Source organism: Hesperophylax consimilis, chromosome 10, assembly GCF_061612785.1.
Source record: "Hesperophylax consimilis isolate HC1 chromosome 10, BYU_Hcon_1.0, whole genome shotgun sequence".
Lineage (NCBI taxonomy): Eukaryota > Metazoa > Arthropoda > Insecta > Trichoptera > Limnephilidae > Hesperophylax > Hesperophylax consimilis.
Window position 1 is genome coordinate 18,199,557 of NC_142845.1, and position 14,610 is coordinate 18,214,166.

The 14,610-nt window shown below is 32.8% G+C and overlaps 1 protein-coding gene across 1 annotated transcript in view; it reads right to left on the reverse strand.

Moving 5' to 3' along the window:
• Positions 1 to 14,610, reverse strand: part of mol (dual oxidase maturation factor 1 mol) — a 99,864-nt gene that overhangs the window by 40,665 nt on the left and 44,589 nt on the right. Inside the window, exons 2-3 of the mRNA XM_089636129.1 lie at positions 11,272 to 11,468; positions 10,392 to 10,449 (exon numbers count right to left, since the gene is read on the reverse strand). Of these exons, the coding sequence (XP_089492255.1) occupies positions 10,392 to 10,449; positions 11,272 to 11,436 (223 nt within the window). The 5' untranslated portion in view covers positions 11,437 to 11,468. The remainder of the gene's footprint in view (positions 1 to 10,391; positions 10,450 to 11,271; positions 11,469 to 14,610) is intronic.

Sequence of the window (14,610 nt, forward strand, 5' to 3'; positions counted from 1 at the left end):
CGAGAACCATTTATTAAACATACACCTCTGCCATGGGTCACAAGTGATTTGCAATGTTTGGTGACTTAGCCGAGGTATCCGGCTTCTTGGAGCGAGGTTTGTCAAGTTCTTGGCGGCGGATGTGCCTGTTCTTTCCCAGAGGAAGTTCTTTCCCAGAACTGCCTCTCGTTACTTTCCTGAAAAAGACCCTCCACACACACAGCATTCCCAAAGATGGCATAGACTCTGAAGGAAATTATTTTTCTAAGGACCTCCTGTGTGGAGCTAATGAAAAAAGTTATCATTGGGGATGTTGTGTGGGGAATTTGAAGAGATATGTTCCTGTGTGAAGCTAATGTTAAAAAAAATCATTGTATTGATAAAAGTATGTTTTGTGCAATGACGGAGTTCAAATCAAATTTAGCTAGGAGATGATTGAACCCTAAGTTTTGGTCTACTCGGCTACTAACTTACTTCCCTCATTGCTAATAATAAACAGCAATGAAGGAATGCGGCAATGAGGCTCACTCCAGAAAATGGGCTTGTTCTGATCTGATGACTGAAAGGGAAACCTTGTGGGAGGCTAATGACACCGGGCGAGCGGGTAAGCACCAAACCCGGAACAAACTGGGAGCATGCAAAACTGGAAAGCAACCGGTAACTGTTGATATTTATCTCCCCTACAGACATAATAATTTATATGGGTATTGTTGTAAACGGCAATCGATAAATAAAAATGCCTTTTACGAAAATAATTAGTGTGTAGGATGGCCTGGAGGCCAATTTCCTTTTATGCTCTCAATATATTAAATTATAATTTATGTTAAATATTAAATCTCTTACAGATTTAATACTGTTACAAAGAATACTACATTTTAAAATTGACTGTCCCGAATTACTTCAATGTATCAATATCCATGTTCCCAAAAAAGACATTTCTTACCTTTTTACTTCAATAACACCAAGGACACTAGCTTACCAAAATTCTCGTATTCCGAGACTTCACAATCTCGGAAACAAATATTCTGATCTGGGTGATATATTTCATTTGAAAACTAATCAGTATAAATTTTAATTATTATTTGACAAGTTCTAGTATTTTCATCAAAAAAATGTAGACAATTTGTCTCGACGCCATCTAGTGAGAGAGTTAGCACTTACAATTCCTTTCTCATCTAAAATAAAGTTGGTTGTTTCAGGTGAAAAAATGTAACAAGCAGTAATTGTTGAATGAAACACTAGTATATATTGAATTATTTCGCGGATAAAAGATAGCCGCCATAGCTCAGTGGTCAGAGCTGTCGACCGGAAATCGAAAGGACACGGGTTCATGTCCCGTTGGCGTCATGTATCTTTTAGCAGGAGACTTTTCAATGTGGATGAGTGTTTCAGGCTAATAATTATTGCTTATAAAATAAGTATAAATGTTGTATATTCTATCACTTTTATTCTTCTAGACACATATAGACCTATGTACCCATATAACTTCTCCGTTTCTACTATTTTGTTTTGTTGAATCTTTTAAACTCAATTATATGCGTGAGGATTCATTTTTGCCATTATGTTTACATTCTTCTTTATTGTATTAATTTTTAAGTATTTACTCTGATACAAAATGCTTTTTTTTTAAGAAAAGCCCACTAGGGCGTGTAATAAATAAATAAATAAATAAAATCTGTCGCTAGACCACCTTGATTTTGAACAACTTTATAAGATAATAGCACCATTTAACTAAAACAGATATTTAACTAACCATTATAGGAAGAGAGGATAGACCGCCATGTAACCATGTCTGGGTACCATCTCATCACCCCATTAATATTCACATTCATATGATATCGTCTCACTCTTAATCTTTTGTTATTCTAACTCTTGTTTATGATCATGACTCTACCAGTAGTGCTTTGTCCACTGGTGAAGTATATTAATTTTTATACCAAATTTTTATAACTTTCACCTCGTAATATATTCTTCTAATATTCCTTTTCTACGATCTACATTCCAAACTCAATCTTTGTGTTATTCGTGGTACAACTCAAGTTGTACCACGAATACGCCTCAGGTATCTATTACACGTGATTTTTTAAACTGAAACATAATGTTTTCAAAATGATATGCGTACTAACATACAAATATTAAAATAGTTCTATAATATGTACCGAAACGTCTATTATTTTCTACTAGCGCAGAACCGTGAAAAATCACGGGATATTATAATTATAGGATTTGTGAAGTTAAAAGTATTTATAAAATATTTGCCTATCAAAAAAAATAATTTGAGATGAAAACCAACAGTAAACTTACAAAATCAGTATTCAAATTTAACATTTGTCCAAAATGTGAACAAAAGAAATACACATAACAAATAGAGAATTATAATTATTAATTATCAAATTAAAATAGTTTTTGTAAGTAGGTATACTTTATCGCTTGTCTGATGTGAATTTAAACCTACTTGATTTGAACTTTTACACATTACGCATGCATATTTCAAATCACGCACGCATGCACCGACACTGAGCATGCTTAAATTTTAAATAAAAAACACGTATATTATGTTAACTGTGTCTAATGTATCATTTTTTAAATGGGATTTCGATAAGCAGTTTGTAGGTACCTATTAAGAAAAAATTAAACGGAGTGACTAGTTACTAACTGATGTAGCACGCATGCTCTGCTCGGTAAGGTATGTGCTTTGTGTATTATTATTAGCACTCACCTATTGTGGCTTCAACGAAGGTCACAAGTCACAACAACAAAGTGTCATTAAAGTGCATAACATGCATTCAGTACCTACTTGCATTTCGCTGTAGGCCAGAGCGGCTAGCTATAACAGATATTACTAATTTAAAAAAAATCTGAATTAAATAATAATTTATTTTAAGAAAATCAAAATTAATAATGTTGTATTATTAACTTCTTCAAATTTGTATTTTAGTTTTTATTATTGTGATCAACAATAAAAATCAACAATACAAAAAGTTTTTTTTTTTACCATAATACATCTATTTTAAAATGTCTTGTGAAACTTAAGCCCCCGTATTTCAAATTACATATTGCTATATTTATAATATATTGCTCTTGAACAATTAAAGTTTTTAATTTCTCATAAAAATATATGTTATTTTAAGATAATACCTATACATTTATAGAGCCAAAACGGTAATTATATGAAACTAGCAGTTGAAAACCCGCTCCGCGGGTAATAATGAAAATGAATAATGACTTTTGAATAATTTTGAAAAATTCAGGTCTTAAAATACTTCACACAGGATATAAAACATCGCAAATAAATAATTTTGAAATTTTAGAAATAAGAAAACATGTCAATATAAAATCAGATATAATTATTAAGCAAAAAAAATTATAAACCCTCTTTTAAATATTTTCCCACTCAACTGGTCTTTCCCGTCTAACGATATTGTAATTCCTAATTCCGATAAACTCCACCCACTCTTACCCCTCCCCCCTATTTCCACTTCTTCTTTCCAACTATAATCTATATTTAATTTTTGGCTTCAATATATACTTACTCCTGATGAGGTAAACTTCGCTCATGTAACATGTAGAGGTTGTATGTAATTAAGTGATGTAAACAAAGTTATTTATGTTTTAATAAAATAAATAATGCCATCACAAAGTGATAAGCTTCCAGAAGAAATCTTCTTAATAAACGCTTGTTAATGGTCAAGTAATTTTGCGTATTGTTAGCTGCATATTTAAATATTCGTGCCAGTCATTTGTTTCGTTCTTATACCGCCAGAGGGGAAGAGTGGTCGAATTTTGCCTGCAGATCCCCATTCGGGATTCACCCGAAACACACGATTTTAATTCGACCAATGAGAGGGCCTAGATCGTACAGACAGAAAGCGTAATAATACTATCAGAAGATTACCTGGATAGAAAAAAATCGCAAAGTATGCTCCGAAAATGATTTAAAACATATTTTCTTCTGTTATTTAATATGTTAAAGGTTTACAAAAATTCAGTGTATCTTTAAAGGTAACTTAGGAATTTATCGAGAGATTTTGGCTGTATTGTAAACGAGTCATTTTTCATTAAATATTTTCATAATTTTAGCTTAGTTGTAATATATTTTTTTAATATTATTTTAACAAACCATCTTCTTCTTTTTGAAAGTTTACTACAGAGCTTTGAAAAAAATTGATTTGACTGAGGATTGAACCTTCCAATACAGGAATTGGAGTTAACAGCTCTACCAACCTCGCCAAATGCGATTCTGGTAGGACCGACATTTATTTAGAATATTAACTGCTGTAATGCCATCCGATTTCATAGAAATACGTATAGGTCCACGTGTGCGTACGTGTTGTTACAAAAGTTGATAGAATGCATTGGTATTGACGACGAGTCAATCTGCCGAGTTTCAGCTTGTTTCGATGTCGGGAAGTGGGTTAATTTCCGCTTCCAAGATTTGCATTCATTCATAAGCGATAACAAAAATGAAGTTCAAGTAGACATATTTAAAAGTATAGTTTTTTATTTGTATTTGTATCCCGTTTGTTCCGTTACGCCAATTTGCCTTTGACAGGCCGTGTGCTGACAAATAGTATGGTCAGAATTTGAACTGTACAGTTTGAATTCACACACGTCAAATATAATCACGGAGTGCCGTGAGCCGTACAATCGCATCGAAACGTTCGTCTTGTCAAAAGCAATGTGTGTACTCTCGCCGGTTATTGATCGGAATAATCCTTTAAACGTATTTTATCGCAACTATCGCAATCCAATTCAACATAACGAGTGCTACCGTACAACGATCACCATTCCAGTGCTGACAGATGATTCTCGAGATGCAGATTTCGTTCGCCACCCGGTAAGCTGACTGTGAATTAACCTTACAAATTGTGTTATCGCATTCACCTGTCATAACCATAGGCTTTATCCATGGTTTATCTGTGTGGAATAGCCCTTCAAAATACGTCTATCCCAACCCTCGTTCGTTCCTCGAACACCGTTTTTTTACACACTTTATCGTAAAGTATAAAAGTGAGTATTCAGTGTCTTTGTAATAAATAATGTGAATACAAGAGTCTAAAAACTTCTAACTAGCCAGTCGGTTAACGGCATCCCCAGTTGTCGGGAAGGGAAAGGTTGGATAGTACCTGGCTGATCAGATCTGGTCACTAAACACGGTTAAAGCCATTTCAAGATTGAATTCACTAAAGCGATAGTAAAAGTATTACCATTTTGTTCATTATAGGAAACTGAAAAATAAATCAATTTAAAATCTCCCCACATTGATTACTTGATACGTAATTTTATAAAGCGATTATAACAAAGCTTTGCTTTAAAGCTTCCAAACTGACGTAATAGTGAAAATACTGACCTTGATATCTAGAAAAAATACTTAAATACTTCCCTGCTAAGTTTTATTATAAAATATAAAACAGACTATTAAAATGGCAAGTAACTCAGCGACCCATGACGTACTCGATGCCGTGACGTCACAGGTGATGACGTCACACACCTGACTTATGTATGTTGGCACAATGGGAGTGGAGCAGTTCCTTAATGGAACTTGTTGCCGCTGCGTTCAAGATCACGGCGTGCGGAAAGTGAAGCAATCATAATGAAAGCATTTTTATATTTTATTTTTATGTTGACGAATAAATTTTCTATAACGATTTAAAATGTGATATTTTTGATTTGCTGCCAAAACGACAGGTTGATTTTTGTTCGTGAATTCGACGATGCACCGGCCAATTTTGCGTCGGTGACAGCCGTCTTACCAGCCAGTAAGGCTTCCACGTATTAATGACTTAGTAACCAGTTGAAACCGTTTCGGAATGTGCGGTTTTACGAATGAAAATATGGAATATTAAATTTTAATATATAAAAATTCAGACTGCGTATGTTTGTGTTCGCAAATTTTGAAAAGCAGTCCACCGATATCATAGAATTTTTTTTTTTTAATGTTTGTTCTTATAAATGCCAGGAGTGTTTAAATAAGGTTTGAATGGTAGAATAAATCGTGGACGTCCGAGGAATACTTAACGCAATATGTCTGCAGTGGAATGAGATACGGAGTCAAATTAAAATCGACGTAATGTAGTTTTTTAAAAGTAAAATTTTGTTATAAACTAGCAATGGTGAAAATAGTCCACTAGTAGTAAGATAAAAAACCGTATTCTACATTCATACAGAAATGTTTTTAAAGTTGATTGTTATAGTAAAAAAAGTATTAAAAAAGTACTGGAGGATTCTAAGAATCATTAATTATACCATCAATCATCCATGTTAATTCTCAGTTTGACTACACCACTACATTTTATCGATAAAATGATTGAAAAATACTGATTTTTGATTATTGAGATAATGATTTCAATGTGAATATTATGATAACATATTATTATTTTTAAATGTTTTTAACTCAGATGACTAAAAAATATTGCGAATTAAGTCATACGAGAATAGATGGAAAGATTTCTAATTAATGTTTGCTAGATATATTTTCTAAGGAGGGAGAACTTGTTGAACCATGTATGCTGCCTGAGCTCACTTGCATTAGTGTACAAACACAAAGGACGCGGGTTTCAGCTTTCAGATTATCGGTGCTCAGTGTCTGTTCGTCGGCGGCATTTGGCGCCACAACTCGGACACGTTAAAGCGGGTAAAATCTGCTCCACCTGCGCAGTAGCCTGACAGTAGCTGTCAGTTTTAACAAAATGTCGAGCTCGTCAGATGAAGATTTTTAACTTTTGGAGAATCCTTTCTTGAAATTAGAGTGTTTTTTTGATATCCCAGACTTGCCATTTGTTGAAAACAGCATCAATTAACAGGTCGCTCATTTTGAAACTGACTTCCTGCTCAACAAAATAAGCCTCACTTACCGGCATCACCGGCGAGTAGGAATTAAGAATGTATTCCGGTAAAGCTTATCGGCGCCGCTACGCGCGTACACAAATCTGAACCTGCCTTTGCTATGTGCGGTCTCATACGTAAGCCTCAGCATATTATGCTGTTTGGAATTGCGATTTGGGTAACACCCACCTTTTTTAGTTTTCACAACTGCGCATAGGGTTTTGATTGTCGCTAAGATAGCAATTTTAGATATTTCACTTCTTGCGTTTGCTACATCTGTTGATATTATTGAGAACTAAAATTAATTTTACCAAAAGTTGGACATACTCTCCAAATTCGCCGTGCATTTAACGGCAACACGTAGTAAGGGTCGACAGAAGTCCACCTATCGTTAGGTATTTGGTACTTGATAAATAAACTTTTATTTCGGTGGAAAAATACTAGCGACGTTACTTGACCTGGACGCGCGCGGAACTTAAAACGCCTACAATTCTCAAACTAAGGATTTTACAGATTTAATTAATTAAATATTTTTTATATTTATTAAAATGTAACTTATGTATATACTTTTATAAAAGTATATACATAAGTAAATAATTACATATTTTAAAAATATTTTTTATTGTTTTAAGCTTTTTTATATCAACAGGGTTTGAACTCTAGGTTCCTACAATAATTTTAAAGAGTTATCTAATATGTTTGCATTATAACATTATGAACTACAATCTACCACATTTTACCCCATTACGACGTATGTGTGCTGACGGAAAATCGGCTCTACTCGGAAATAAAATCAACAGAACTCGGACTAAAGGCGAAGCTCAATTAATGCTAAATAGTGATTTTCCATTAATCTTTATAACGAATTTGTTTACATTATGAATACCAAATAAAATGCTTTATATAAATTGATGCTTTTCTTATTTTTTCCCTTGAGGAGAATTCAAATGAAAAAATTATTTACTCCATATAAAATATAAATGTAAGCTACTAAAAAATGTATTTATTCAATAAAAATGTATGAATGCACAAATGAATCAACTTTTAAAAAATAACATATTATGGGTAAGATTATCTGTGACAGTTTCCTTTGATTAATTTTTTGCGTACTTAATAAATTTTTATACAAAATAAATAAAAACCACTTTTGCGCATGAAATCGAGTGTTTCTTGACTCCATTTTCCAAGAGATTTTAATGCCTACTACCTGTGTATTCGTCACGAAATAAGGCAAACAAAGAATATGCATATTTTTGGCTTGTAGCTTCCTCTTAAGACGCGGCATTCTGCATTTCGAATTGTAGATGAGCGACGCCCACCACTTTTACTTATCATAGAGTTCGTATAGGGTTACCAATACATTGAATTTTTTCCTATAGAACAATATTATTCCATGGAAAAATATCTATTTATCCTTTAGTTTATTAACTTATTTACCTGAAATCGACCTTAGAGCGTTGGAATTTTGAAAATATTACATTTTATTTTTTACTTGTACAATCACGCAGAATTACCTGCATCCTGTGTGGAGTTACGTAACAAAAACATCATCATCATTTAATGGCCAATACAAAACAAACTTACTCGGTTTTTCCAGTTATCAATGCATTAAATATGTCTTTAAATGGACGCATTCTAAAAAATAATATAAAATATAAAATTATAAAAACAACTGGAAAAAGTTGAAAATGTTTTGTAATACAGAGTTGTCCCTTGAGGATAATTTCTAATACTCGATTTTTCGCTTTACTTCACTTTTTTCTTTTTTAAATAAAAATTGAATTTCATAAAGATATTTGTAAATTTTGTAAAAGTATACGTGATAGATACATATGAATAAAAAATGTTATTCAAAATATTTTTTTTGTTTTAAACCACTTTATTTTGCTATATACGTCGACCGGTTTCGGTTGATCTCAACCTACTACTATTTCTAATTCTTCTAAATTATTAAGGCGTATTCCTATTTTATTTTTATGTATAATTTTGACTCCTGTATTTTAATCAAAAGTATGGTTAGTATTAATTAAATGTTCGGCAAAGTCTGAATAACCAGTATTTGTTAAACACCTGACGTGTTTTACTCTAATATTTCCAGAGTGGCAAAAAACGACTGCGGAATTCATTCAAGAAATAATCTCACAGTTTTAGAACAATCAGCTTCCATCGCCTTGTAGCAAACGAATTTTTGGCGACTCGGTAGCTTTTGTACACAAGCCGCGGCCTTTGGAGATTTCATATATGTTTGTTAATTATTTCTCATTTTTGAAAAACAATATTATTTAACCGATAAATGCAATATTCACGTTAAATAAGGTATTCAAATATATTAAATTAAATATTATTTACAATAAATCAATTTTAGATGCCAAAAATTCTGACACACGTCCACTATGCCTGCCGACTGCGCGGGGACTGACGAATGTTTGAAATGGTCTTATGTAAATCTTAATGTTAGAGAGAGCGCGCTAATATTTAACGTCATTGAAATGAACAGACGTAAGCGACTGCTGAGAAAATATTTAATAAAACACCACACATTTAAAATAGAAAAAAATCTCTCGTTATAGTTTTATTTGCATTTAAACATACACTCTAAATTTTTTTCATTCCTTTAACATATTAAATAACAGAACAAAACGTGTTTTTAATAAGTTTCGGAGCTTACTTTGCGATTTTTTTCTATCGAGGGAATTTCATATAGTTAACGTTTCGGCAAAACAAATGTATAGATATAATCTTCAAAAATAACATTTATTTTTTTTGGAACTTCAAGACTTAAGGAGTTAGCGAGAAACTGCTTATAAATCGGTAGAAATTGAAAATGCCGGGTCTTAAACAAAAATTCTCGTCGGCCGCGGCGCGCCTGCTCCAGTCGGCCACCTAATCCACCTAGCGCCGACTAATCAGAAAGCCGAAACCCGCGTCCTTTGTGTTAGCATACTTAGATAGCAAAGTGCTCTACAGAAACTGAAAACGACAGTTAATCGAAAGGAAGGGTTTATTGCCGCAGAACTGTGAATCCAATAAATCGATTTTCTTGCAAAAAAAGTAAAAAGATATTGCGATACTTTTCCTACTTCAGTATTTCAACACAAAATAAAAAGTGTCATCATTTAGTTTTTTTGTTCTCTGGCACCGTTGGACCGTTTTAAGAAAATCGGTAAAAATCATTTACGTAATAGATGAAATAACAATAAAAAATAAGGATAGTAATTAATCATTGAATAAGAAGATAATATTAAAAAATCAAAGAACAAGACACAGAAAATATAAAAAAATAACGGACACAACTAGAAATCTAACCCAGGATCTTTTGTCTTACCTAGACAGCATCTTAACCAGCCGACTATTAGGTGACCTAATTATTAAACATCATATTTGTCGTTGTCATACTTCAAAATCAGAAATAACAATATTATCTTGCAACTAATTTTTTCCTATATTTTTGGCAGATACCCTTTTTAATGGTCACACATTTCTAATGAATTGTAACCTAGATAGTGTTAATAATAATTGATATACCGGAATTTTAATTTTATAATTTCAAAAATTATTATCAAATTTATTTAAAATATGAAACTTACCGAGAATCACGGTTCCCACGAAGAGGCTCAGGCTAACTGTAGTGAATGTGGTAAATCTCTGGAAAAAAAAGTTTTTTTAAATAACAAAATGCACCATTGCTGTAGCATAATTTACAGTCTAATTCAAAAAAATTAAATGATGTTCACCATCTGAAATATAACTAACTAACTAACCATCACGCCGTTTACTCTCAGGGGTAGGCAGAGAGGACGGACCGCCAAAAAACTCGGTCTACATACTATTGTGTACTATTGCTCGGAGATAAGTTACTGATAAAAAATATTGTTAATTTATTGTAAACCTTATTCATTTTCCTGTTAAAAATAGGACTAGAGGCCTATAACGAATGATTTGACAAATTTCATAACAAACTATTAGTAAAGTACAAATATGTTATGAGGAAGTCGGAACATGCGTTCTTCAAAAAAATTTTTTTTTCATCTTGTCCATTGTATTGTATTCGGACCAGGCCACCTGCGTTGAACACTTGTTCAGATATATTTTGAATGACTTATATTTTATGGGGAAATGGTCATACACTTTAATTTTTAACAGTATCTTGATAAAAAAGCCGTACTAATTTTTCTCCGTGTGGCTCTGTTTCAACCTCTCCCTGTTTCTGATATATTATGAATCTAACATCTAACAAAAAGTGACATTGCAACGGTGTCCTTTCAGTGACAGGACAATTAGTATGCAAAGTATTCCAAAATTTAAAATGATAATCTAATGTTTATAAGACAAAGTTTTTTATGCACAGCACAAAGGATAACAAATTATTATAAGCAATAATTCCTTGGGAGATATTTTTAATTTGTATGGATATTTCAGGAGACTAATTATAGCTAATAATAATTTGTTGAGGTTTTCCTGTCTCACCTCTTTTCTCATCCCGGGGAAGACGACCAGGAAGGCGAAGTACAGGGTGGCGAACACCACGTAGAGCGTGATGAGCGCCACGTCCCCCGTGACGGGCGTGCGGTTGTTGAAGCTGTACAGGGTGGGCCCGCCATCGCTGCGGAATGCGTCGAACCATCCCCTCATGCTGGCAGTTGTAGCTGTGGCTCTTTAGCCCCCTGCCAACAAAACAAATTAAACATCTAGACTTGTAAAAATAACACTATTTTTTTAGTACTTCTTTAAACCAAATTATTTGAAATATATTTTTTTTAAATTTGAAATACATATTACAGATTTACAGAAGAAAAACAAATGGTTCTGAAAACTAATTAAAATAACTACCCAATTCAATAGAGAAAAAAACGTTTCTCGTGTTTGAGTTTGGGAGTCGTCCCATTACAGTATACAGAAGGTAAAGAAAAGAAACAAAGTTTTTTTTTATAAAGTAAGAAAAAACAAATTAATATAGCATGATAACAAAAGTATACATAATGAAATATACTAATATAGCAGTTACTAAATTAGATACACAGTAAATGTATATAAATTTAAAAATATGGATGCAGTAAAATAAAAATAATATTATTACATTTCGATTAATAAGTATATGGTAAGTACATGGAGTTATTCTATTTATTTATTCAAATACAACCCAACTCATGAAAAACTTGTTTGATTGATGGTCCCTTCTCTTTCTTTCTGTACAATATACTTTCCTATTAACCAACTAAAGCGACTGGTGTCATATTTATACATTTACCATATTATTTAATTCATAACATTTCTCAATATATAAATATGGAAACACATGAAACTGCTTACAGAGGTTTAAAGCAAATGATTCCACCGTTTATACCATTATTTATATTCTATTAACTAGGCACATTATGGCAAGCGATAATAATAATAATATTTGGATGATTTGTATAGCGCTGTTTTTGTGCAACCTCAAGGGCGCTCAAAAGTTTTTGCAAAATTGGCAAGTATTCCAAAAATCGCTACAATTCAGTACCTTATTCTTTTCAAGATTTCCCCAGAACACTGTCTCTTAGGATGGGTTGTTTATTCATCAAACTTCAAAGTTGATTTTCAAGTTCTGTGAAGGTCTATCCATGTTCTATCACTATTTCGATTTTGTGAAGCAACTGTTCAATTGTGATTTAATAATAGAATATGAATAGAACCTTCATAGAACTTTACAATCAACTTTGAAATACGATGAATTGTTCAAATTCTGTGAAATAACCCGTCCTTAATAATGATTCTGTAAATGTTTAAAAAAATGTGAACGCCTCAGCACAGGTTCTCCAAATATGAGGTGTTTGCGAAATACTTTAATATATAAATCATTTACAGTACACATCATTCATACTTTATTCTTTTTAAAATTTTATTTATTAATGAATTTATGAATTATATGGTTTTTTGATTTTCTCAAATACCACACTAGGGTCTTGTCCATATTATACATAGCATGGTACTATATCATTATGGGCAATCTATGTACGTATTGTGTACAGGGAAATAATATAATAGATCTAATTTAACTGTCAAATAATATAATAATAAATTTGCTATGCATTCAATACAGCGAAAACATAAAACCCTGGAAAACAATGTTATTCGACCTATAAAAAACGCTCAGTCATAAATATTTCCCAGATAAATGAATGATTTAATTTTCTTTCTGAGCTATTTTATTCCCGATTATCCGGCCAACGAAAATTCGCTATCTAGTTATGATGCAAATTCTACATTCTATGTGATATACAATACCGAATACGGTCCTCCGAGCGGAGTAACTCCTGCAGCAATTCTGCACTTTTTAGTTTTTAGCATATTTTTCCCATTCCCAAAATTTGAAACAAACATCCAAAACGTTAAATTCAAATTACTTTGATTACACCTGAACGACGTTATTTTTTATGATAATTATGTTCTAAATTAAAAGTGAGATCACAAATCAAAGAGTCCCAAAATATCTAAGTAACCAAGATAAAATACGCGACTTGTCAAATAATGATACATTGATTTTTGTAACCGCTGCGTCATCAGTGTTCTATATTGGGGGTAGCTGACTGCTCGCGTCAGCAATAATCATTGCGCGTGGCTGACCACCCATGATTATTTACACACTCTCTCTGAAAGACAATGATCGCAGCACTAGGACAATACGCATTGCATTGTCACGAATCAACCGCGTTGCAAACAATACGATTCGATTTGTCCAAATCCTGTGCCCTTTGCAGGACAATAATGAAAGTATTTGTTATTTGTAAAGTGTTTGTATTGCTGATTTAATAAAATAGTGTTGAAAAGGTGACAGGAGGCCATTTCCTAATAAACTATTAGTACTTACATAACATACCGGAAAACGAGTTCATGCAGCTGCGTTTATCGTGTTATTATATAAAATGGCGAAATGCGAAAATATGGGTATCTTTATGAACATGTGATCCGAGATCGTCATAACACATTCGTGTTTTACTGATAGTTTATTAGGAATTCTGTCAATACGAATAATGTGAAGAGATTTTAATAAATTAGCAATTTTTTATGTCGGTTAATTTTCATAGTGTTGCATGGATAGGCACTTCACACGCAATTAAACGATGGTGCCTACAGAACATAATTTAAATTGTTGTAATAATATCCACAAATCAGCGGCGGTCCTTATTTGCCTTTAAATGACTTAATTTTCAAAACATTTACCATAATGATAATATTAATAATAAGCTGGTATTAGAAATGGCTGCAAGGAATGTTTTCATGTCCAACGTAACAATAGTTATTTCGATATTTCTCAAGCTCTAAGCTAAAACTGGCAATTATACGTAATATTTCAACGCTTTGTTTGTGGAGATAAGTGAATGCTATACTAAATCCAGTTCAAACTTCGGCTTGGCTTCGAGCTCGTCAGCTTTTACTTCGGACAGCTTTATCGTAACTAGGAAGTATCAGAGTTGGCATTATAACGATTCCAGTTATGGTATTTAACTCAATTTGTAAGCAGTACAAAGGAAATTATTCTTGCTTCTTGCGTCAAAGAGAAATATCGCATTTTAAACAAACGTATCCTGCTTAGACATTCCGAGACTTTTGCGTAATGTTCTACATTTAGCCGCGCACAAGGACTTGAGAATAAGTTATATCGTATACAACCGGGAATTAATAACGGATCTTTCAATAGATGCACGGACTGGCTTGTTGGGTGTCGAATCGTGTTACCTCAAAGAGGAGGAAACGTTACACTATTGCAACACACTTAACCGACATAATACTTTTGGCCGTGAGAATATTTTATAAAATGTTAAATAA